The 27450-nt window shown below is 30.0% G+C and overlaps 1 protein-coding gene across 5 annotated transcripts in view; it reads left to right on the top strand.

The window, feature by feature from the left end:
• The window catches only part of LOC145286229 (protein SLC31A2-like), a 229992-nt gene extending 204374 nt beyond the window's left edge, over window positions 1-25618 (top strand). For all 5 annotated transcript variants that reach the window (XM_080135045.1, XM_080135047.1, XM_080135048.1 and 2 more), the window contains exons 4-5: window positions 1281-1396; window positions 9593-25618. In XM_080135045.1, coding sequence (XP_079991171.1) covers window positions 1281-1396; window positions 9593-9735 — 259 coding nt within the window. In that variant the 3' untranslated portion in view covers window positions 9736-25618. The remainder of the gene's footprint in view (window positions 1-1280; window positions 1397-9592) is intronic.
• The last annotated feature ends 1832 nt before the right edge of the window (window positions 25619-27450 follow it).

Raw genomic sequence — 27450 nt, 5'->3', positions numbered from 1 at the left:
TCTCACATTTTTCAATGAACCTTCCAGAGTGATTAATTAACTCTACTCAAAAACTTTCAGTGAAAATTATTTTATATAGTTGAGTGACGAAGTTTTCTTTACGATTTACAGACCCGTGAACTAATCACGGCTCTTGAATTATCAACTCAAACTTCCTCGAAATCTCAAACTAATTTCCCCCTTTTGTTCACTCATAAATGAACTATTATTTTCAATGAAAATATTTCCTAAAAAGTAATAAATCTTTTTCCTTTTATAAATTGAGAGTTAACCTTGTTTGTTATGTTGATATATTTTCTACGAAAGAACCTCGTAAATTCGACTCTCTGTCTCGCTCTCTTTACTTCTTTTCCCCACAATAATAACATTAATTAATAATAAATAAACAATAAAAAAATAGGAATAGGCCAAATATGCACCCAATTATTTAAATATATTTTGTTAAATTTACGTTCATTTTGTTACTTACACTAAAAAGTTTTGTGTAAATAGAAAAAAGTTGTTTTTTTTATCCTGAAAAGTTTTGTAAATATTTGATTTTAAAGAAAATGTTTTGTAAATATATATTTTTTCTTTTAAATCTTAAAAAGTTTTGTAAATATATTTGAAAAAAAATCTTGCTCGCGAACATTTGACCATGTCTGCTATTTGACGTGTTTACAAACAACCACTGGCAATGTCAAGGTCGAACAACCGGTGTCACTTGAAATGTTCGCCAATCTTTGTCTTCTGCTACGGGGTATCTAATCTTTACTTGATCCAAGACTTCTTACTAGATCTTGTGCTTATCACGTGATTTAAGATCTACATTTTTTTTTTTTTTTTTTTTACCACGGTTAAAAATTTTTTTGTATCAAGGGGCATAACTCTGACTTAGACAACAGAATCCCTGAAAGGGAGTTAACTCTAATTCTGGCAATAATTAATATGTCGATGATACGCGTTATCAGTTTAATAACCACTTAATGTCTTAATACCCTAATCGGTTAACTAATGACCTTAATGATACACTTAAAAATGATGAAAGGATGAAATATAACTTTTAGCACATTTATTTAAAATTAAAGATTCATGGTAATGCGAAAGTCGCTGGATGCGTAATAATTAAAGTCTGTGATGGAGACGCGTTTTTGTTACCTCCCAAAATGTCCGAGCAAGCTTTTAACTCAGGGCGATAACTCTGGCTTCTTCAGCCCAAGGGAAATAACTTTGTTTATTTTTATTCTTTTTGTTAAATACCTATCAAATGGTTTGTATTCATTTTTTTTTTAAACTTTCAGATTGTTATACTATGCTGGTGAGACGGCGATATACATGCTGCTTAATGTGATTGGTTACATCATCATGTTGATTGTTATGACTTTCAATGGTTGGTTTGCACTGGCTGTACTTCTTGGTAAGTAGCCTTACTTGCATCATATTATGCCTTACTGCGCATGCAAACAAAAATGCTTGTTACTTATAGAGTATGGGGCTGGGGCACATATGAAATTGCATTCCAACTTACACATCAGGCAAAAATTAGGAAAAATTGTAAAGTAGAAATTGAATTTGTTATAATAGGAGGCAATTGTTTATGTGTGTGTGGGGGTGTCAAGCTAAAAGTCAAAACTATAAAACAAAGATCCATAAAGTTGGTATATTCTTGATTACTATTACCCTGGATGAATAATGTCTAAAATTTAGAACAAATTATTCATTTTCTGAGAGTAAACTGGGCTAGGTTTTGTCGGGGGAAGTCAGCTTTTATAACTATTTTATTTAATAATTTGGGAAGAAAATGCCAGCTCATTCCTTGAACTGAGTTATCAGTGTGTATGTCCAGCTAGTGAAGAATGGGCTGGGTGGGGGAGAAAGATAGGTTTGGGGGGAATGGGGAAAAAGAAAAAGATAAAGTGGTGGCTAGAGAGAGGTAGAAAGATGAAAGTTTCAATAGAAATATGCTAAACTTTTGTTCCGGGCAATGACACACAGTTTGCGAGTTAAAAATCAAAATCGGTTGATTTACAGTATTGTTGGCATTATTTCAATCTACCAAAAGGAGTTTTTGCATCCATATGTAACAATGGATAAAACAAATCGACAGTAAACTTTTCTCTGCCATGTTTTTAGATATGCAAGGCATTTTAGTCATTAGAGAACTATCAATAACGGATATTATATCACATTTTTTTTGTGCATTTGAAGGAATAAACTGTCAAAAAACAACCACAAATCAAGAAGAAAGTGGTGTTCTTTTACCAAGACAATGCACCATGTCAGAAGACAATGGCAAATTACATAAATTGCACTTCAAATTACTTCTGTATCTATTCTATTCTCCAGATGTGGGCCTTAGACCTCAAAAGAATGGTCCAGAGAAATGGATTTTGGTCCAATAAAAAAGTGATATCGAAAACTGATGCATATTTTGAGGTCAAAGATAAATCGTTCTATGAAAAATGTATCGAATTGTTTGAGAAGTGTTGGAATTAGTGCACAACCAAAGAAGGGGACTATGTCATTGAACAAAGTCGAATTTTGTTTATAAATTATTATTTTATTAATTAAGCTTGGTATTTATTGGGTGGTGTGGTATTGTTTTATTTTGCAAATTTTTACCTTTTCTTTAATCTTTCAAATTCTGCAAAGATGATAAACCAATCTTATCTATTATTGTTTGGACGTTTTTCTATTTTTTTTACTGTATCGTATCGCTTCATTCTGTATGATTGAGGTGAATATTGTAAACAATTTTTTTTTTGTTAGGAACTAATTTTTTCCACATTAAAAATAACATAATTAATTAAATAAAAATCTATGTTAATATATTTCTTTTTATCATTCCTTTTTATGAAATTTCTTTTTATCATTCCATTTTATGAAATTGTCTACTGACTCTTTCCTTTCTCCTAACTTAACCTCTTCCAATTATATTTAATGGGAATTTTCACTCTGTCCTATATTATTCAGTGTCTTTCTATAAAGACGCATATCAAAAGGATGTAATTTTTACATTTGTGTTTTAATCTGAGAACCTTATTGAGTCATGTGTTATTCTGAAAATTTTGTAATAAAAATGAAATATTTAATCAATATAAGCGTATTTTTGTGTTAATTTTTTCTTATTCTAATTAGTATGTTCTTTGTTTATTACCTTATATCTAGGTACACCTATTCATTCTGCCTGAAATGTATCTGTTTTCTATAAATACATTTCTATATGCACAGACATATATATATATATATATATATATATATATATATATATATATGTGTGTGTGTGTTTTTCTCAATACCAAAAATTTATCTTTTCCTTATGAATAAAATTATATATATATATATATATATATATATATATATATATATATATATATATATATATATATATAAAGCAAAATCCGATTCCGCATTTTGCTAATTCTACCCTCTGATGAGAAGGAAAGTATTTCGGATTAAAGACAATCCACTTAATTTGTGTTTCCTTTTTGAAATTAAATATGTTTTTAGCTCTTCTTAAAGTGTCTTAAACATGTTTTATTAATTATTTGTTCTTATATATATATATATATATATATATATATATATATATATTTCTTGTTCTAATTAATAAATTAATATGTTATTTGTTTACCTTATATTTATGTACATTAACACATTCCGGAAATATGTTTCCTATGAACAAACTTATACATGCACAGAAACATTTATATATATATATATATATATATATATATATATATATATAATGTAAAGTTGGTTCGTTCTAAAGAAATAAAACCATGTTTATACGTTACCAATTTATTTGAAATTTTCAGACAACCAATTTTTAGAGTCGAGGTATGTTTTTATGTTATTAAAATAAATTTACCTAATTAAAATTAAAATATTAAATAAAATAAATATATTTATTTATCGGTTCTGCGAATCTGTTCTGTTGATAAAACTGAACTTCCGGTTCGATTCATTTCACAGCCACAATTTGACGAAAGGTTTAATTTTCTGTTAACGCGATAAGTAAAAAAACAAAAACAAAAAAAAAAACATATTTCATTTGTTTATCTTCCAAATTTTTTAATTTACACATCTTTTCTTTATTATATAAGGCCAAAAAAAAAAAAAAGTTTGTTGCTTGCTTTTGAGTTTTTTTTTTTTTTCTATATAAGATTACTCATGCAGAGAGTGATCCGTGCTGAAATAATGTTATTATTTAAAAAGTCATTCTTAACATGGGGAGGTAAGGATGTTTTGTACCTATTCTGTACTTTAACCTTACAATTGAATAAATAAAAATAAAAAAATCGTAAAACGTTATTTAAACGTGGAAATATGATTTAAAAAATAGCGCGGCTCTCTGCATTAGCACCATTTTTATTTATTGTTGTTGTTTCACGAATTTTCGGCCAACTATTCCTCTGGCCTTCATGAAAAGAAGTCCTTTTATAAATGTTCAGTAACTTTTTCCTTTTATTATTCTTAAAGAGTAAAACTTTTCTTATTCATGAAAGGAGTTAAGCCTACGTAAATAAATAAATGTTTGTACACGTGACAAATTATCAATAAATGGTTTAGTTACTTTTTTTAAAAAATGTTTGTAAAAGTGCGAAAGGCGACGTTATGTTGTACAAACATTACTCCCATGCTTTATTTCTATACTTATAGGTTTTTGGAATTTTTTTTCACTGGATTATTATTGATTGGACACTAATTAAACAGATTATTAAAAAAAAAAAAAAAAATGTAAAAAAGAAATCATTATTTCGACATTTAAAAGTGGTGCTCACTTTTTAGTTACAACGTTCTGATAAATCAGTCACCCATTTTGTAAGCAATAAAAACGCGGTATATCAAAACCATAGAAAGTAAAAATAATGAGTCTCTACCGCATTTGTAAGTCAGAAATATATTTGTTTCTCAAAGAAAAAAAAATAGAGAGAACAGGACTTTTTTTAATTGTTTTCATGAAAATAAAGTTTCGAGATTTTTATTTTTTATTTTTTTTACTTATCATAACAAAAAAAAAACACACAGTTTGTGTGTTTTTTTTTTTTTTAATTGTTTATGTGAAAGGTGAGTTTTTTTTTTCAAAACTTTTGTTTTGTTTCTTTTTAATTTTTTAAAAGTATTATAAATTTCACTAACATGCTGGAGATATGTTTAATAATTTGGTATTTTTTTTAGATTAGGTCCACCTCCACAATTTTCCTTTCAATGACGACATTTATAGGTTTCCGAGTATGCTGAACACGCAAATTGCATTGAAATTTTGCGGAAATAAATAGTTGTATTATGCATTGTATTCTTCGGCGGCCATCTTTTTACGTGCACACGCGCCATAAACAAATACACACACGTAAAAAAGATGGCCGCCAAAGATTACAATGCATAATACAACTTTTTATATCTTGATAACTACTTATTTCTGCAAAATTTCGATGCGATTTTCGTATTCAGCATAGTCGAAAACCATTTCAAGTCGTCATTTAAAAGAAAATTGAGGAGGTGGACCTAATCTAAAAATTTACCAATAATTTTTAATCCCGTACGCCTCCCGATACATTGCTTCGTCAACATGCGACCATTTTATATCTCCCGAAGACACTTCCGTATTTAGAAAAAAAAAAAATAAATAAATAAAAAGTGACCGATTTACCAGAACGTGGTAACTAAAAAGTGAGTATCCCTTTCAAATGTTGAAATGATTTTTTTTTTTTTTTTTCAATTTTTTTTTCATAATCTGGTTAGTGTTCAATCAATAATAATCCAGTGAAAAAATTTCAAAAAACCTATCAGTATAAAAACTCCACCACGTAAGTAAATAAATAAAAAATGTTACGTGCGCATGCGTAGCAGTATCAGAATTTTTGTAGGAATTTTTGACACCCCTAACACGAAACTGCGAATACAATATAAACATCTTTTCACTTGGCCTTTTGGTCAAGATCAAAGTGTAGTATCTGTCCTTCAGATGCTGCACTTCCATTTCTTGTTCTCTTTCGGTGGAGGAACAGTCCTTCACGACTGAGACAATTTTTTATTTTTGTACCTTTTCTCCACGTTAAAAAACGACCCTGGTGTCTAACTCTGTCCCGTGGGGAGGCATAGTAAATAGGTACAATATAAACATCTCGGAATTTCTCTGTTAAAAGTGGGTTATTTATTTTATTTATGGATTATACTTCCAAAATAAACTATTACAGTTGTTTTAAAAGTAATAGAAATATTTTTTTTTTTTTTTTTAAACATTAATGAATTTTCCGAACTCAATATTTTTCAATTTTTAAACTCAATATTTTTCAATTTTTAAATTTTAAAAATCTATCAAAATTTTTCTATTGATTCTATTTTTACGATATTTTCAGGGTCAATGTGAAATTTTATGTTCTTTCCAATAAATCGAATATAATATTTTAGACAAACGTTTTTTTTTTTTTTAAATTCACGAACCCCCCCCCATACCAATTTTTAAGTGTCTATTAAAAAGTAAATACTTAATTTAGTAACCCGAAAGTAAATAATTAATTTACTCACAAATTGAAGAGAAAAGGTCAATACATAATATATTCAAATTTAAAAAAAAAAAACATAGTGTTCTTTTAGAATTTTACCTATAAAGTTTGAAGTTTAAAACCTTTTTTTTAAACCACGTTATTTGTTTTTTCTTTTTTTTTTTTTTAATGGAACCTTGGTCCTTGCTCCTTTAATTGACAAAAAAATTAGGGCTTGAATTACATTTTTCGAGGAGTTATAAGCTTGGAAAGACAGGGGGTCGAATAATTCACGCCTCCCATTTTGTAAATGTCTAATAATAATTAATTTAGAACCCGATAAGTACATAATTATTTACTCACAAATTGAAGAGAAAAGGTCAATACATAACATAATATATTCAAATTTAAAACAAAAAAAACATAGTGTTCTTTTAGAATTTTACCTGTAAAGTCCGAAGTTTAAAACCTTTTTAAAAAAAACACGTTTTTTTTGTTTTGTTTTTTTTAAATCTTTTTAATTGAAAAAAAAATTAGGGCTTGAATTGCATTTTTCGAGGAGTTATAAGCTTGGAAAGATGGGGTGGAATTATTCGCTATTTTCACGAAATTTCTAACACTAGGGGGGTACTAAGGGAACGACCATTAAATAATTCTGCGGGTCGCCATGGAACTCAACGCCCAAGGAGTATCAAAATAGTTTTCATGATCTGAAAAAAAATTTTTTTCCGAAAAGTGGGTGATCACTTTTCCATCTAAATTTAACTTAAAATGAGCACCCACTTTCTGGCCACCTGAGGAAGGGGCATTTATTTTCGTGTTTATTGGCTTAAAGGTTTTTTTTACAAGGCAGTTTGGTACGCGAATGCATATTTAACAGTTTTCGCTTATGCTCACGCATAGCATAAACAAAGGCTACGTCTGTGAAATGGAAAATAGTCCCAGAGTTCAGGAGTTAATACCATGCTAAAGAAATCAAACAAAAATACTTTTAAGCCAAGAAACACACAGAAAGAAAAAAAAAAATAGCATCCATTTTTTTTCTATCGGATTCATTTGCTGTTTTTATTGAAAACTATTTTCCCCCGGATTTTTGATATAATTTTCCATTAAGGGCTGTGTGTCTCACGTTCGTAAATAACAAAATTTTTTTTGTAGATTTTGGTGTGCTAAAAACGAATCTGCAAACCGTTTCCGTCACAAAAAAATAGTTTTTATGATATGAAGAAATTACTTTTTCGAAAAAGTGGCGATCACTTTTCCATGTAAATTTAACTTAAAATGAGCACCCACTTTCTAGCCACCTGAGAGAGGGGGGATTTTTTCCCATGTTTATTGGCTAAACAGCTTTCGTTTATGCTTACGCATAGCGTAAACGAAGGCTACGGCTGTTAAATGGAAAATAGTCCCAGAGTTCAGGGGTTATTACCATGCAAAAGAAATCAAACAAAAAACTTTTTAGCCAAGAAACAGAAAAATGCCTCTCTCTCAGGTGGCCAGAAAGTGGGTGCTCATTCTAAGTTAAATTTACATTGAAAAGTGATCACCCACTTTTCGAAAAAGTAATTTCATGAATGTCATGAAAACTTTTTTTTTGCTACGTAAACGGTTTGCAGATTCGTTTTTAGCACACCGAAATCTACAATAAAATATTTCATTATATATGAACGTGAAACGGGCCTTAAAGTAAAATAATACCGGATTTTTTTGAGCAGATTTGCCGTTTAGTTGTACAAATATCCTCACACCAGGTAATCACTAAAAGGGATTTTTAAAAGTCGTCACCTGTATCGAGCAAAAGTTTAAAACCACCGATTATATGCCAGCCTACATCATGGTAACATATATTGAGTGAGTTCCTAACAGTATTTTTAGTTTAAATTCATTTTCCCAAAATTTCCCCAAACTTAACATGTTCGATACAGTCTGCCGCCATTTGTATTTTTCAGATATACCGATAAACATTGAATGTTTTTGAACCGATTATACATTACATAAAAACACTAAAATCTTATCCAGTTAGGTAGAACACTTACTTTTCTTGCCTTTGATAACATTTATTTGTTATATATTTATTTTTTGACAACTTCTTTGTATCTGTGTTTAGTAATATAAACCCTTTTCATTTAATGTAATGTTTAGTCGGCTTGAAAAACAGTGTTTATTGGTGTATTTGAAAGCTACAAATGGTGGTGGACACTGTTGATTACTTTAAGTTAGAGAAAGTGAGTTAAAACTAAAAAAACTATCCAAAATACTGTCAGAAACCTATCCATTATGCCAGCCTATGTCATGGTAACATATGTTCGGTGAGTTTCAGACACTGTTTTGTATAGTTTTTAGTTTTCAACTTACTTTCCCAAACTTAACGTATTCAACAGAATTCGCGACCATTTCTGTTTTTTGAGCCAATTAAACATTTTACATTACATAAAAACACTAAACAATTATCCAATTAGGTAGAAACGTAAATTACCTTACCTTTGCTTTCATTTATTTGTTTTTGGACGACTTTTTCGAATCTGTGTATAGTAACCCCCCTCCCCCCACCATCAACCAAATATTAATTACTAAATCACATTTTTTAAAACAAAAAAAAAAGCATTTAGCGTTTCAACATTTTTGCTACGTTCGGCTTCATCCACTGATTGTTGGTCAAGCCCAAAACATGAATGATTGACAGAAACTCTCGAGGATCCAGATCAAATTCTGCAAGAGCACCATTTTTTCAGTTTCGCCTTCTTTTTCACTTTTTGCAGTGGATTGCTGTACTAATATAAGAAACATGCATTTTCTCTTTTATTAAATTTTTCCATTACACCAAATTGAGCCACTGCAACGCGTGGCAGGGTACAGCTAGTATATATATATATTTCTTCTCAAGAGAATAGTATTGTGTTTTTAATTTAAGGATCTTATTGAGTGATGTGTTCTGGAAGTTTTGTAATTGAAATGAAATATTGACTGAATATAAACATGTTTTTGTGTTAATTTTTTTCTTGTTCTAATTAGTATGTTCTTTGTTTATTACCTTATATACATCAACACATTCTGCCAGAAGTTTATTTGTTTATTATGAACAAACGTCTACATTTATACATATATTTTTTTTTTTCTCGATACAGGTGTGACAGTTGGATATTTTGTTTTTGGAAATGCTGTTGCACAACTGATGGTGAATTCACCTCAAATTGCCGCTGAAGACAATGTATTTCGTGAGAGCACCGTTAGCTCAGCCAGAATGGAAGCCAAGCATTTGGTCACATGATCAATCACATGATTTTGTCACTTCCTGCATCAATTATGGCTACTTAGTCACAAAATTAAATCAATTAAAATTATGGCTTTTATTAAATTCATTAATGTTTTTTTATCAAATTTAAAACTCTATCTGCTACTGAGTTCCAACACAAATTACAAATTTAACTGTAACTGTTTGTTTCTTGTAAATGCGATCGTCAGATTATGTCAAAATTTGATAGTTACATTGGAATAATACTATTATTTGCCATGCAATTTTTGATAATTTCTATTCCTTTATTTGGAGATCATCATATATGAAACCGAAGATTCTGTTGTTAGCATTGGTTTCTCTGATATTTTTCTAGTTAGAATTCTTTTTTTTTTTTTTAAAGACATTGGCGACTTAGAGGAGGCTTATATGAATGTTGTCAATGTCTTAAATGGAAGTGATTCTGTGAAATAAACTGGATTCGAACTTGGAACACCCAGATGAATGGCAAAAAGTGTGAAAAATTTTTTAATATTCCATCTTTATTATTAAAAAACTTCATCAGCCTTTCTAAATTTCGTTTTTTCTAGAGGTTCGCCCACTGTTGTATATGAATGTTAAAATGTATTTAAAAAAAAACTCCTTTTTTTTGTCCTTTCTCTCTCTCTATCTCTCCTTTTTAGCCTTTTTTTAAAGCCATACTAACCCTTTCAAAGTAACTTAACCTCCCTCCTCCTTTTGTCTTTCTTTTTCATCTATTTTTTTCTCTTCTTTTTCTGCCCTCTCTCACTTCAGGTTGTTTTTTTTTTCTGTGAATAAATTTTAAAATGGTAACTATATTCATTTCTCTTTTGACAATGAAGAAATATTAAAAGGCTCATTGTATGAGTTGGTTTTCATAACATTTTTTTTTTTTGTATATCCGCTTTTTTCCATTCATCTCTACATTTTATGAGATTTTATCCAAACTTTTTCAAAATATACACACATACACATAAATGTATCAATAACATGAAAAAAAAAATGAACATTTTGGAATCGTAATGGATCCGATCCAAGTCAGCAAATCTTGCACACACAAATGATTTTCAGAAATAGTTTTATAACAATAATAAATAATTTAATTATCTATTATATGCATATAATGCAAATAGTTAGTAAAAGAAATAAGGCTATTTTTAAATTCATTAACATATTTACACACACACACATATACATTGAAAATTGAAAAAAAGATTACGATACAAAAGAAAGAAATAAAATTGAAAACAAAGAGATAAAATTGGAAAAAAAAAGAAAAAATTGAAAGAAATAAAATTGAAAACAAATAGATAAAATTGGAAAAATACATAAAATACAAAAAAGAGATAAAATATACATTAACATACAGATTGCACATACATTTTTGCGCAAATTATATTTTCAATAAAAGTGCAACATGATTCCTCATATATGTACTACTTAAACGTATTAAGAATATGTTAAAATGTCATACTGTTAAAATATTGATATGTATACACACATATATGATATTCACACATATATGATATTCAAAATCAATAACACAAAACCCTGTAGAGTTATCCAAATATCTTTATCATCAACTTACAAAAAACATTTAAAAACTCAATATTTTATGGCAAAATAGAGCTTAATATATATATATATATATATATATATATATATATATATATATATTTCAATGTTTAAATTATTTTTAAATCATATTTAATAACATCACCACTACATGAAGTCTTTACTTTTAAATATGATTTTAAAAGATGATTTAATATATCATATAGATATAATAATGATATAGTTATGGAATTAATAATCTAATGTAATTAACAAACAAAAACTGAAAGTTGTTTTTATGTTCATTAACGTTTCATCTTTATTTAAAGACCTTCTCAAGATGACTGATTTAATAAAATATATAGAAGCTAAAATTTGAAAAACGCAGTGTACGTATTGTTGTATTTAAAAAAAAAAGTTAGCCTTCAAAATTGAAAATGTGTGATGCGTCTATGAAGAGGAATTCATTATGTATAAGGTTTTATTGGGAATGTGGCATAAAAATAGCTGATTTGATTTTCGTTCGGTTAGTATTAGTTTGCTAATTAGAGATAAATTGTAGGCAGCATTATATACTTTGTGTCGGAGTTTATATTGATTGGTGATTCAAGAAGTCTTCAGCGAGATTTATTTAAAATGAATTTTAAAACGTCTAGCTTCTTAATGTTGAAAGAATGATCATGTTTTAATATATAAGAGAAAAACATTATTCTAAAAGGCCCACATCTAAAGCAGGAATCAAATATATATTGGTGAAACTACACATAAACTTAAGAAAAGGGGTCTATCCTTGGATCTCTATTGTTCCTAATATTCATTAATGACCTCCCCGACAAAATTGCCTCTGAGATAGGTATATATGCTGATGACATCACACTCTATAACATGCATGACAGGAAAACAAATAAACACATATCTAAAGAAATGGCAAAAACACTAGAGGATGACCTCCAATCTGTAGTGGAATGGGGACAAAAATGGATGGTCACATTCAATGCTGCCAAGACTAAACTGGTTTCCTTCAATAATTACAATAAACCTTCTCTGCCACAATAGCAATGGCCAGTGACTCTTTATTTGAGAGTACATCTTTCAAACTGCTTGGCCTAACGTTCACAGGAAATATGAGTTAGAACAATTACATTGAAAGCATTGCCAGGGCCGCTGCAACGAAGGTAGGCTCTCTCTACTGTGCTAGAAAACTACTAACACCTGAAAGTATCCTGTACCTCTATAAGGCCACCATTCGCCCATGTATGGAGTATTGCTGTCACATTTGAGCTGGTGCATCTGCTACTAGTCTCTCGCTCCTAGACAAGGTTCACAAGAGTCGCCAATCTGATAGGCCCTGAACTAGCATCTAAGCTTCAGCCTCTGTCCCATCGACGAAACGTTGCATCCCTCTGCCTGTTCTACAAGTATTTTAATGGTGAATGCTCTGGCGAACTGCAGACACTTCTGCCCCCACGATGTAGACACCCTCGACAAACCCGACAGGCAACTAAATCCCACCCCCACACAGTAGAGATCCCTAGATGTAAAAGATCTTTCTACTCCAGAACCCTAGACTCTGGAATTCCATTCCAGGTCCCTGCTTCCCCAACAGTACTGACATGCAGAAGTTCAAGTGTAACATGAACCAACATCTTGCTGCCCAAATCACAACATAGTACCCCAGAAGTTGTTGCCCCTGATAGTAGCCCCCCTATACCAAAGTGGCAATGTGCCTTGTTTGTGGTGAAAATGTAATAAAAAAAAAATAAATAAATAAAAAATAAGAGAAATAAAAATACACCAATTTCCTACATGTGCTATTTTTGCATGTATTACAAAATGATCATTCCTTTAACTTCAAACAAGCTAAACTTTAAAATATGTGATAATGGTTAAGAAAATGTTTAGTGATTTATTTTTATTAATCTACTCTTCCTATTTTTTTTCTCTCCCTCTTTATCTTTCATGTCTATGTTCTATGTCTATGTAAATCTTCAAAATAAGTAACATATTTCGCCATTTCTGAAGAAGTCTTTTTAATAATAAAGATGAAATAATAAAATTTCACCATGTGAATTAAGTTGATCATATTGTATTGGTATATGTAGTTTAACATGATAAAAAAAAAAAAAAAAACAATATATCAGACACATTAAATCCTATATAAATATTCTTGAAAATCTAAACTAAATTAACCAAGTTTGGAGCATGTTAATGCATATATTTTTTAAACACATACACAGAAAGAGACAAGAAAACAAACCTTTCAAAATCAAAACAGAATCGAATGAAGAAACCCGATCTTGTACAAATAAAGAGCTCGATATACTATAGGATAGAGCTATATCAATAATGAATGATAATAAAGTGTACTTTGCTTTAATTCATTACTGCAGTTTTATAGTATCACCAATCATTAGAAGTGTTTCTGATTGCATCAAGTTTTAAAGCCAAGTATGTTATAGCATATATTGTTATGTTTTTATATAATAAAATAATTTGAATTTCCTCCCGTCGTATCTAAATGAACATTTTCTTAACGAATCATTTATGATCAGCATATACAGTATTTCTTACACTGTTTTGCAAAACTGCTTATATATATATGCATATATAAAATTTCAAGATGTTGTCCATCTTACAATTTATTCCTTTTGACATAATTATTCATGTTGACATATATTCTTTGACTGATGTAATAATTAAATGAATGATTTTGCACTACGAAACAGGTGCTGTCAAGAATTGTGTATGTAAACATACTTAAAGGAATAAATTGTAAGATAGACAACATCTTGAAATTTGGAATATAGGTTTGCATCATTTATCTGTTATATGCTCTGTAATTATATACATTGAGCTGCATAAATTAAAGGATCGGTATTAATAAAAGGTGAAATATAATTGAAAAAAAAGAAAACAACATATTTCCACATAAATAATTTTTTAAGCTTATAAGTTTCAGATCCATTTTTTGCTTCTACAACTTATAGGCAAAGAGAAGAGATTTTCGTCCAGGTCGAAAAAAATTTGACTTATTTTTTTTGTTTTGCTTGATGAATGCTTTTTTTTTTCTCTTTTTTTTTTTTTTTTTTTTTTTTTACAACAAGGAATCACTTTTTAGTTTCATAATAGTTTTTATTTCCATGTCATCTTCATTTTGAACTTTGTAAAATAAATTGCAATGACTTTAACTAAGTCAGACACAAGGCCACCGAAACATAGCACTTCTTTATGCACATGTATTATTCAGTACATCGAAGTCCTTGGAATGTCCAAGGATCACCTGTCCTGTCCTCATATAAAAAAAAATGCTGGTCTGAGTCATCATTAACAATGGACCAAATAAGCAGTTATTATAAAAATGGAAGCTATTTCCTTTGATTGAAATGTGTAGTTTTTTATTTAGTGTAAATCTTTGGTGCTTCTTTATTATAAGTCACAATTGAAAATCGCATTTCAAATGAAAATACGTAGATGTACTTACTTGTCATGCTGAAATAAGTAAAATAATCAAAATTTTTTTAAAAATGATCAAGCAGAAAACCACATAGAATTTTTATTAAAAATAAATATCGGTCTGATTGTATTTCATCCATCTGTCATTCATAACAATGAAAGTATGGGAAGTTTCCATAAAACAGGGGAGATAAGTCATGCTTTCATTTAACCAAGTAAAAATAAACATAATACAATAAAATTGTAAGCGTATGATAAACTTGATTTTTACTTGTAATTTATCTTCCACGCAATCATTTTTTTTTGTCATTTTGCAAATGTGACTAATAATAAAGAAGCACCTAAATTTTTATTTAGATAAACATTTTTGGCTACATATGTGCATACATGTTTCAGCTACAACCATATTAGGTTAAGTTTCTTCAGGTGAGATTGTTAAAATGAACTTGAGAATAACCTCTGAAAACCAGCATCGATATATAACCATTTCTTCATCCACGTTCAAATTAACGATCTACTAAATGACCAAATGGTTAAGCTGAAGGATAGAAGAGGTCAACAATGCAATATATTCTCTCGCATCTTTTCCAAAACATCAGCCAGCTGAGCAGCCCAACAGTTTGGAGCTGGCTGTCCAACGCTCTTAAAAACACAGTCATCTACAGCCAGCCCAGAATTATCAATATTGTTTTAGCTGACATCGGCAAAAAAATGGTAACACAGAAACTTCAATCCCGACAATGACAGAAACCAATGTCAGCAAATTGGTGAGAGGAGAGAGTGGTTACAGCTGACACCAATGAACTCTTCCGTCAGATATGGCTAGTCTCTCGCACTAGATAAGGCCATGGTGTTGTCATATCTGTGTTTGTTTTATCAGAGTACATCAACAGAATGTGCACCGATGAACTCCCTGCACTTGAACCAAATCAATGTAACAACTTTCTTCTCCCTGAAAAACTTGAGAAATCAATTAGAGTTGTAGAGGTTTGCAAATGTCATACTCTAATAACTGCACTCCTTGAACCACTTGCTTTCAGAATTTCCTCTCTGTTTTCCTGTCTGTATCAACATGCAAAAATTTAAATCTAATTCAAACAAACATCTAGCTGCACAACTTCGCACTTGTGATGCCGCCTCTAATTCTCAGTAGCCCTTATGCCTCATTGGCAAATTTATTTTGGATGAATTTAAGTAAACAAAAAAAAACATTTTGAAAAAAAAAAAACAATCTCACATCTTTTTATTTGTAATCTTTTCAATACTTTGGACTCCTCAGAACTCATAAATGCCAAAATTTGATTCTAATGACTCCTTTGCACCAACACAAAATTCCAGACTAGACCAGACTGAACCAAAGCTTTTGTTTTTAACGAACGTGTCACCTCTGACTCCAAAAATAACCCTCGTTTTTTTTTCTATTCAACTTTTTATTTAGATGTAGAAAACCATCCATTTGTCTAAAATATATATAGATGTATCAAATTTGTGTTTATTTTATACAATGTTTAAAATTTATTTACATACAATGGAAAAAATGTAACATCTCTTTTTTTTTTTTTTTTCAAATTTTCCAATTTTTTTTTTTTCCAGATTTATTTTTGTCAAATTTGTTAAAATTTTTTTTCTCAAATTTATCTTATTCATAGAAAAGTTATTGTTACTGTAAATCAAAGTGTGTACATTGTCCTAATGGATATTGTTAGGATTATGAAATTGTTCAGATCAGCAGTGGCCATTTTTAAATTATTTTTTAAGTGATCATTTACACACTAACATTGCTATGGTTAAACAATAGCAACTTGTGTTCCATTGGACATATATAATAAATCATTTATAATAATTGGCATTGTTTTTGCATTACATATCCCAAAAGGCTTAATTTGTCATAAAACAGACATATTAAACAAAAAAGAAGCCGATAAAGATGTGAGTGCACATCTAAAAATTGTACAAATAAAAAATCTTTTTTTTAAATACTTTATTCTGTGAATATTTACTTTTCATTCTTCTATGCAAACCTGTTTTTTTCTCTCTCTTTCTATCTTAAATCCTTGTTATTGATTGATATTGTTAAATAATTAATCATATATATATGAATAAATTTAGTTGCATTAGTTGCTATGTTTATAAATGCAGAGTGCTTAATATTAGTGATAGAGCTTATGTAGATCTGAATTTGGAGACAATAAGTCAAAAGTACATAGTAGTAGGCCAGGTTTATTTTTCCTTGGACTCCAAAGCCACCAGAGTCTAGGTCACTGAGTCTAAATGAACATTTTCTTAACGAATCTTTTATGATCAGCATATACAGTATTTCTTACACTGTGTTTTGCAAAACTACTAGTATATATATATATATATATATATATATATATATATATATATATAAAATAAATACGTATTATATACGTTTGAAACCAAAAACAACGCATTATTACAAAATAAACAGACATTTATTTTGTTTGAAAATTATGTTGAAATTCATAAATATATTTCGAGACAAAGTCTCATCATCAGTATGTCTTTCTTTTTTTTTTTTTTTTTTTTTTTTGCCATGGTGTTGTTGGGGCAGAGGATCAGAAAGTAAAAGTCTGTTTGTTGTTTTTACGGCAGTTTTTTAAATCCCGGAACAGTGCATTAAGTCACGCAGGATTCACGTTAAGATTTTTTATGTGCTTTAGAAGCGCCGGTTAAGTTTGAATAAAAGAGTGTTTCAAACGTATATAATATGTATTTATTTTATTCAAACTCAACTGGCACTTCTAAGGAACTTAAAAAAAATCAACATATATATATATATATATATATATTTGTAGTCATCGACATACAGTCCTGTTTCATTGTATCACAACTCATCAGTGTTGCTAGACTAGCACCTCTACCAAGCCGAGGATTGAACCTAGAACCATCGCATTGACAGTCAGCAGTTCTACTGATCGACTCACAGGAGCAGCGCCCATAAATTATCTTGCCAAATGTCTATTTAAACAAACATTTGTCCACCACTTTTACAGTGTTCTAACCGATTGTTTATAAACAAAGAGCGAGCGTCGCATACATATAAAATTTACAAAAAATTGGGTCCGTTCCAAGGGGTTGATGTCAATAACTATGTACTATTAACGATCTTCAAATTTGTGTGTGTGTGTGTGTGTGTGTGTGTGTGTGTGTGTGGAATGAATAAGTAGGTAAACATGAAAACCAGCTGTTTAAGTTTATTGACACAGAAAAATGTGTTTAATGTTTTCATGGACGTAGATAATTACATTTTACTTTTGTTTTATTTTACTTCAAGCGAAGTTGTCGAAATCAAGGGGAGCTAACTCTTCATCTCTATATGAGATACATATTCCATTAAACTTCTCCTGTACCTCTCAAACACTGAGCTAGTTAAAAAATTGAGAACATTATTTCCCTCTTCCTAATTAATCATGTAAATATGTTATAGTGTATCTTTCTTGTGGTCTCTTGGTTTTACCGGATTCCAGGACAAGAATCCATCTAGTCTGGTAGAGTATCCAGGTTCATGTTGTTACTTAAGGTAACATCACTTGAAGAAGGTGCGCAATTTCTCATAAAAGCTATTGTTGGTTAGCCATACCAAGTAGATCGTAGATACTTGAGGATCTGTATGCCAGAGATTATGCATGGTAAAACTTTATTGATAATAAGTGGACAAGTTTCTGTATCAGTAATTGAACTTGTTTGTTTACATACTTACCTACTCATTCCATATACTAACCATTCTTTTTTATCAAAAATTTTAAATTCCTTTATTCAAACATATATATATCTATATCTTGATCCAAAAAATTTTTTTTTCTTATATAACCAACGTTTCGGTCAATACAAACTTTAGAATATATTCGGATGATCCAGATGAACCAAATTATGAATAAGTAAAAAAAAAAAAATTATTTAAAAAAATACTTGCGTTTCCATGTCCTTTACATTCCTTTTTCCACTTTCATCAGGTTTTGGTATTAAGGATGTCGCAAGCATTCCTAGACTCTGGCGTGAGCAACACTGGGCAATATTTTATATCTGTTCTCCACACGGTCCATTCCAAGGGGATGATATCAATTAGGTTACATTTATTCTTACACCCTCAAGCCAGGTCTTTCTCGCTCTACTACCATAAAGGAATTAATGCAAGAGGTAATACTTCAGAAAAAGGAAACAAAGTTTGTACCCAGTATTTAAAATAAAGTTTATTGAGTCATGCTCATTAACATATAAATAAAAGGAGAGATGAAAGCGAAGCATGTTAGTAATGGAATACGTATATGAGTATGGACCAAGATAAAAGGTTATAAAGTCCGTGCAGTGTTAAATACATGTTGCATATATGAAAAGTGGAATCAATGTCTTGTTTATACAGAAGAGAAAAGAGTTCATATCTAAGAACATTTGCATACAGTAGACAAGTGTTGATGTCAGGTGTGTGTGTTATATTAAGTTCATATTCATCCAGCAGTAGTCATGATGGATTCTTGTGTCTTCTTGTCTAAGTCGAACCCAGGGTCAGAGGCTTAACACAGCAGCAGCAGCAGCAATTCATAGTACACGATTTTGAATCCATGCTTAATTTCTACGCTTGGTGCTGATTGTTGCAAGCATTTAACGTCCTTTCAGGCTTGTCCAATCAGAGGCCACCTGCATACACTACTGAAATTGATAAAAGGCAAGGCCAACCAGACTCTTCCTCTTTTTCCAAGCATTGTTAAACTGGCCTTGTGTCACACCTTACTGCCATGAGAAACACGTACAAAATTATTAATGCACTTTTAAGTATCAGAAGAACCTGTGCTTATTTTCTTTTTGCCTTTACTTTATAAATTTGAGAAGATAGAAGAAAGTTCAAGAACACAACATTTGAGAACAGAAATTGAATCAGAACCGGAAGCCTTAAACTCCTCAACACTTTCGCTTGTTTTGTTGGGTATGTTTTACTGTTCATGGTCCTTCGAAAAAGTGGTAAAAAAATCAAATGTATAACAAATAAATGTTGTCAAAGGCGAGATAAGTTACTCTTCTAAACCCACCCAATCTATACTGTGACATTTAAATCTGAAATGGGTTGACGTGAAATCAGTCCCCCCCACTTTTCCCCCCAGGTTGAGAATCTGTACCATGACATATATTTTGTGGGTTTCTAATAGTATATTGTATCATTTTTTTTAGTTGAAGTCATTTTCAAAATTTTGAATTTTACAAGTCAAGCACGCAGCCATTTTTCTTGCTCTCTCACATAAAGGCTAGACACTTTGTTTTTCAAATAAATTAAACGTTTTAAAGTGAGCAAAATCACAAAAAAAAATTGTCAAGGTAGGTAGAAGAGTAACCTGCCTTTGAAAACATTTATTTATTATGAATTTGATTTTTTACCACTTTTCTGAAGGATTGTGGACAGTAAAACATACTCGTTTTATTTAATCTTTTTCATTTCCATTATATTTACTTTTTAAGTTGATCTAAATTATAGAAATTTTTTCCCATTTTCTATACCTTTGGGCCATTGGTCTGAGTTGTTATCCATTTCACTACAACACCTCTATACTAACTTGGGTTCATTTATTTTAAATTTCACATTTGCGATATTGCTATTTTCGGTATTTTTATAAATCTATGATCTATTCCCTTTGTTACAGCTCGTTTGACTCGTTGGTCTAGTTATCTTCATCAATTGACTGCTTTAATACCTCATTGTAAAAGAACTTATTTTAAGAACTATAATGTTGTGGAATCTCTTCCTGCTTACTGTTTTCCTCCTATCTATACAGCCTTTGTCTTTTTAAGATTAAGGTCAATAGACATCTCTCGTCTTTGCAATAATCGTCCTTGTTAGCTCTTTACATCAAGTGGCTTCATACCTTGTCTCGAGTGATTTTCATTAAAAATAAAAATCTCATTGATCGAAACGTTTATTATAAATTTCTAAAAAAAAATCTTGGAACAGTTTGAATAATTTTTATTTAATATATATTTTTTTAAATTTCAAAGTTTAAAAAACTTTCAATTGTTTTGTATCACCAATGTCACCAATATGTTGGTGATATTTTTAAAAAGAGATTTGTTTGAAAAATGTACATATATATATATATATATATATATATATATATATATATATATATATATACATACATACATACATACATACACACACAATAAATATTAGCAAATACTTAAATTTACTTGCGAAAATGTAACTCGGTTCACCCAAGATATCAAGGGAGGGACACAATTCTCAATAAAGGGAGATAATCAAAAGTATTGATTTTTTTTTTTTGTGTATATTTTCATGACATATCTCCTGACTTATAAAGCTTCATTAGAATGTATCATTAAAAAAATGTTGATAAATGTTTTATTTATTTTACTTTTTATTTATTTTCAATATTTCTCATATTGTTGGAATATTTGTTATAATTATTGATACGTTTACAATTCAAACTTACGTAATCAGCTGGAAGATGCTGAAGCTGTCAGAAAACAAATTTCAATGAAAGGGATTTTTCGACAGAATTTAGACCATTATTGTAACGAGATTTTCCATTTTGATTGCAGTGTATTGCTGGTCCTGTGCAGTTATAGGAAGTTCTTTTCTCTTTGATAAAGGGTTGGTTTATTGCTAATCTCCTGAGCCATCTCTACTGGGAAATGCCAACACAGCTGACCAGGCATCTTTTTCCATGGTCAGAATCCTCCTTTCCAACTCTTATGCCACATTTCTCAGTGTAGGAGAGAAATAAATATTTTCAACGAAAGCGTGAAATTCATAAAATCAAGAAAAATTTTAAAACCGAAACAAGTTAAAGTGAAATCAGCTTCCCCCCTTTTCCCCTCAGGTTAAGAATGGTTTTCCTGATAGAAAGTCATTCTTAACATGGGGAGAAGAGTTCCACATTTTGCAGTCTTCGCATCAACATTTTTCAGCTATTTACATAAATTGCCTGAAGATATTGACATCAAGTTGCCGGAGATTGGGGCATCTTTTTTTATAAAATATACATGGAGGCTTCAAAACTGACAAAATTAGGTAAATTCACTAAACAAGTTATACAAAATGACTGTCCATTTGGGCCATATTGGATAACTTTACCTAATGTTTACATATTTATCAAATAAAGTTTGTATTTGATTATCATCAGCTAACGTCTTCCCTAATTTTCTGCGTAGCGCTACCAGAAACAATGAAGATTCTAAATAATCCCTTCGCTTTTTTTGTTATTCAGTATTTCTATTTTGAAGCGATTTATAGAAAATAAAATAGAGGAAAAGGACATTATTAAAAAGCATACAATAAAAATAATAAAATTAAACAGATAAAAATAGCATAATTAGTCTTTATTTTTACTTTTAATAACACAATGCAAATAAAGTGCAAATAAAGACTAGTTGTGTTATTTTTATCTGTATAATCAAACTCTTAAATTTCTGTATTACTAGCTGACAGTGATGGGACGAGTTCAATATTTTTCCCCTGATTCCGATACAATTACTGATCCTGTTCTATATTTCCAATCCCAATTCTAAAAAAAACTAGAATTTCATTTTGAAAGAGTTGGGGAGGAGTAGAGTGTCCTCATCTACGATTAAAAGTTGACATAATTTTCTTTTTAATTTTACAAACTTCTTAATGCTTTCTTCATGTATTGTAAAAAGGAATACAGAAATTTAAGAGTTTGATTATACAGATAAAGATAAGTCTTTATTTGCACTGTGTTATTAAAAATAAAAACAAAGACTAATCAAATTCATTGTGTGATTTTCACCAATATTTTTCACTTGTGCCAACAATGGAAAATTCAGTTTTATAAAATAGATAAATAAATAAAAGAATCGTTTTTGGAAGTAAAAATTAGGCTAAATTTTTTCCAATTCTGATACCCCAAAAATTCTGATTTTGTTTCCAATTCCTGATTAATCGTCCCAACACTACTAGCTGACCTGTGTAAATTACACGATATGATTATTTCCTTTTGATCTGCATCCGAGTTATCCTCATTTCCGCCCCCACCCTCCCACTGTCAACTTATTAATATATGCAGCTATATGTTTGGCTTATTTCATGTTTCAGCATAGTAATTAAAAAGACGTTTCATAAAAGATAAACAAATATTATTTAATTGTTCAGTCGTTCTGTTTTACAGCATATCACCCCCCTCCTTTCAGATTGTTTAATGTCGAATCCAGTTATTTTAGTCATTATCATCATATTGTATAAATCAAAAGATTCTATTGTTGGCATTGGTTTCTCTGATATTTTTTCTAGCTAGAATTCTTTCTAGAAAGACATTGGGTACTTACAGGAGGGAAGATTGTGAAAGTGATTTTTGTGGACTGAACTGAATTCGAACTTAGAACACTCAGATTGTCAGTTCATGTCATTAATCACTAGACTACTGTCACCTTTCCATGGGAAGGTGATAAACACTGAGCCTGCTTTTAACATCCAAATCTCAGAATCAAATGTAACTATTGGAATTATAAGTTCATTGCAGAGTCTGAGTTTGAAAGCATAAGAAATCTTTTCTGTTTGAGAAAGTTTTTTTTTTTTAGCTTGCCAAAAGCAATGGAAGCTAACAAAATCCTTTTGGTGATGTCATTTGATACATTTGAAACTAAGGATCCAAAAAGGACAAAAAAAATTGAAATTATTAACCTTTTTGTTGCTGTATTATTTGGATTATTCGCATTACTGTTCTCATCTGGGATTTGATTCTCTCAATGTAACCTTCTTCATGTCAAACTTGAGAATTTTTATGTTTAACTCTGGAATTTGTACTAAATTCCAACATTTCTGTACAGATTCCTGAAACGCTGTGAGAATAACATCAAAGATGAGAACAATAGTCCGAATAATTAAAATAATACAACCTATTAATCCTCATCTTAAAAAAAAAGAGGAGGGGGGGGGTGAAACTTTACAATCTTGTTTTGTTTGGTTTTGATGTCATGATTGATATTAATTCCCTGAAATTTTAGATTTGAATAATAAAAAAAAGAAATAAAAAAGAACTTTAGCGACTTCAGATTTGTAAGTTTGTATTTTTTCTCCTAAAATCAATTTTGAATGCACAAGAAACGGAATAAAAGTGTGTAGCATTTTCGTCATCTGTTCCATTTTTTTTTTGCTTTGTTTTCTTTTGTCACAGTTTTAAAACTTGGTATACACAAATTAGAACAAAAATCAACATTGCATTAAAATAAAATAAAATACAAAACTTAAGAGTGAAAAATGTAGATTAGTGTTTATTATAATAATTAAAGACTTTATTTTTGATAATTTTTATTTTGAATAACCATTTTTTTTTTAATTATACAAATCTACAATTTTTTTAATACTTAAATGTTAAAACATCATTTGCTTAAGAGGTTTTTGGGTGTTTTTTTAATTCTAAGAAAATTTTGGATGATTTTCTGGAATATTTAATAAAGCAAAAAATGTGATGAAAAAATAAATACATAACAAATGTTAATTTGATCATAATTTGCTACAAAAAATGGATATGTGAACAAATTTTATAGTATGGAGTATTATTTAGAATTCAATATGAGTGTTAGCATTTAACGCCAGTTTCACAAGTCATCTGGGAACTGCATCAACTGATTTCAAAAGGAAAATATTTTATTTGATTTTAGTACTAAGTCACCACTTGTCAAGGCTAAAAACCAACTTATGGTTAAGGGTTAATTAGATAGGTAGATTTTCAATTGAAAACTGCAATTCTTCTCCCTTTTTCAGAAACATTGTTGATGGAATGTGAGAAGTTGCTGTTTTCTGGGTCAGTTGTTGTTTTGAGTGGGTGGTATGTATAGATTTTCATTTGTCTCATAATATTCATCATTATTCAGTTAGTAAAATTACGGATAAAATGTTGTGAAATCAGTTAATGCGGCTTCCAGTTGGCTAAAAAAATGCTGGCAGTGAATGCTGGCACCCACTGAATTCTAAATAAAACCGCATGCTGTACATTTTTATATTTATTTCTCGCAAGAAATACAATGAAATAAAAAAATTATGAACACTTAATAATATAGAGTTAATTATACAGGTTGTGTGGAAAATGTGTGAATAATCATCTGTATCCATTTCTGAATGGGAAGGGGGTTCTTAAATGCTTGTTTTATTAAAGATAAATCGTAAACAGTGCCAATGCGGATCTGCAAATACAATGCCAGATTTCATATTTGAATTATTCAGACTACTGGTCTCATTTTGAGCGTTATTTTCACAAAATTTTGATTAATGTAACCTCCGACCTTCTACAATTGTATCTTGACAAACTCAAGAATCTTTCTGTTGAACTTGGGGAATCTGCGCAGAATTTCAAACGGAACCCTTTATTTAATCCATGGAGGGTAGCATGCTCTTGGTCTGTCAGTCATGACTGAGTAGAAGTCCTAAGTAATTCACAATTATATTTTTGGGTGTCGCCCACAATAAAGAGTAACTTTTACAACTGAATTTTACAAAGTACTCTCTCCACTATTCCACAAATTTTAATATACTTGAAGAAGGTCGAGTGCAAATAACACTCAAGATGAGAACAGCAATCCACATAATACAAATAATCAATCCTTATCTCCAAAATACAGAACCGTAATGCCAGATTTATCAATCTGTCTGGTGGAAAGGGCTTCCTCATTTTTGCTTCAAATTTTCTTTGGTATCCATATAGTCAGAAACTATGGGATTTACATATAAGCCTGGGGCTCTCAATTTGGAAAGTTCTCATAATTTGAATCATCTTCCATGTCCTTCTAGTCATAAGTGGTGGGAAATTTGTGAGTCTTCAGCATGAAATAACCAACATCTAAACCTGGCACTGACCCAAAAATGCCCCCTTCCCCCATTAAAAAAAAAAAAAAAAAAAAAAAAAAAGCAATTCTTTCATAATCTTTTTTATTTGGAATCTTTAACTCTTTACACTACAATTTTAATTGGTTATATTGAACCAGTTAGCTCCCAAAATGACCGTAAAATTTTATCAACTAGTTTTATCTCATTTTCTAAGCAATGACAAAGCAAATTAATTTTCCATATTAATTTGTTGCTAGGTTCTACCAATTACTTTTTTTTTTCTTTGCAAATATTAATTAATTGGCAATAAAATAAAACCGTTTATCAAAAATTACTATTATTGCCATGGACTTATAGTTAGTGGTAGAGTTTTGTCGTGTAAGAAACATAATAAACTGAAACAATCTTTATTAAAATAAAAAAAATAGCAAAATTCAGACTACAAATTAATATGGCAGATTAATTTATTCTGTCATCGCTTATAAAATCAGACAAAACTAGTCGATAAAATTTGTTAGACATTTTGGGAGACAACTGTTTCAGTATAAGTTGTTTATTTACCAAAGAAATTATGAATTGTTATTTAAAATTCACACTGATTGCAAGAACGCGTTTTAATTTCAAATTAGTAAATGTGTTTGTCTTTTTTTAAATTCATCACAATTTGAATATTAAAGTCTTGATTGTACTAGTGAATAAATGTTTTTCGATCCATGGTATATATTGAGGCCATTGTTAAAAAATAAAAACTGCTGAAAATATGTTTGTAATTTTGCAATAAAATATTCCATTAAAGGAAAAGGTATTTGTTATTTTATTGCTTATTTTTTTTTTTTTTTTCAGATATAACTTCTGCTAAAAATGGAATCTATTTTGGACTAATAGTATATCAACCTTTGATTCCAAAGTTTTCCCAATTCTGATACAATTACAAATTCTGTTCTAAATTTCTGATTCTGATTCTTTTAAAATTTCTAAATATTTCGTTTTCCACTGTTGCTACTAATGATAAATATTTGTTTTTAAACTAGTAAAACTGAAATCCATAAATACGAAGGAAAGCAATGGTGTTTGGGACAACGTTTCCTTTCCCTATGGGACACATGTTAGAGACAGAGCCATGGGATATTGTATATGAAAACTGTAAAAGAAAAAGAAAACCTTCGAAAGAATTGTCAAACCTCCAACTGATTTTTTGCTGTCATTATTAATTCTTACAACAATTGGTTACTAAAATGAAGACGGCTGTAACAAAAAGAAAATAATAAAGCATACAACTACTACACGTTATCTACACAACAAGCTGTTTAGGTGATGAGCTGCCATCCAGATAACCTGCTGTAATCAAAGAATTGGTCCATGATAACTTTACACTTTAACTTTGTGCAATTCATCATATGCCGGCATGTAATGGATGGCATGAATTCGACAATTTTAAGAAACAAATTTCCAAACCAAACTATCTCTGGTTAGGTCTTTATTCCTTTCTCTCAAGTCTATTTTTAGCAGTTCCTCTCACGTTTTCCTGGGCCTTCTCCTGTGAACTGGACCTGCTACATCTAAAAACTCTAAAATTTGCAAGATCCTTCATAAAAGTGGAATATTAATCAATTGATACATCAGCTTTTATATATCCAATGTTTTGGTTAATATGTAGTGCCACTTCTGGCTTCAGATAGTGTATTTTGATGATAGTAAAAAGTATCAAGAACAGTGTTAACAATCAATATAAATGTAGTTAAATCGGCAAGTGAAAAAGATGAATAAAAACGTGAATGTTATGAATGGGTCACCAGTTAGCAAGTGCAAACCCAACAACAGGATTTTGGGAATGAAACAAAAAAAACAGGAATTAACGAAAAAAATATATTTATATAAAAAGTTTTATAGAAATGTAAAATATACTTTGAAAG

The sequence above is a fragment of the Euprymna scolopes genome, chromosome 10 (assembly GCF_053919585.1).
Source record: "Euprymna scolopes isolate OS-2025 chromosome 10, ASM5391958v1, whole genome shotgun sequence".
NCBI classification, from domain to species: domain Eukaryota; kingdom Metazoa; phylum Mollusca; class Cephalopoda; order Sepiida; family Sepiolidae; genus Euprymna; species Euprymna scolopes.
Note: the sequence above shows the minus strand (reverse complement) of the source record. Positions and strands in the feature narration are given on the sequence as shown.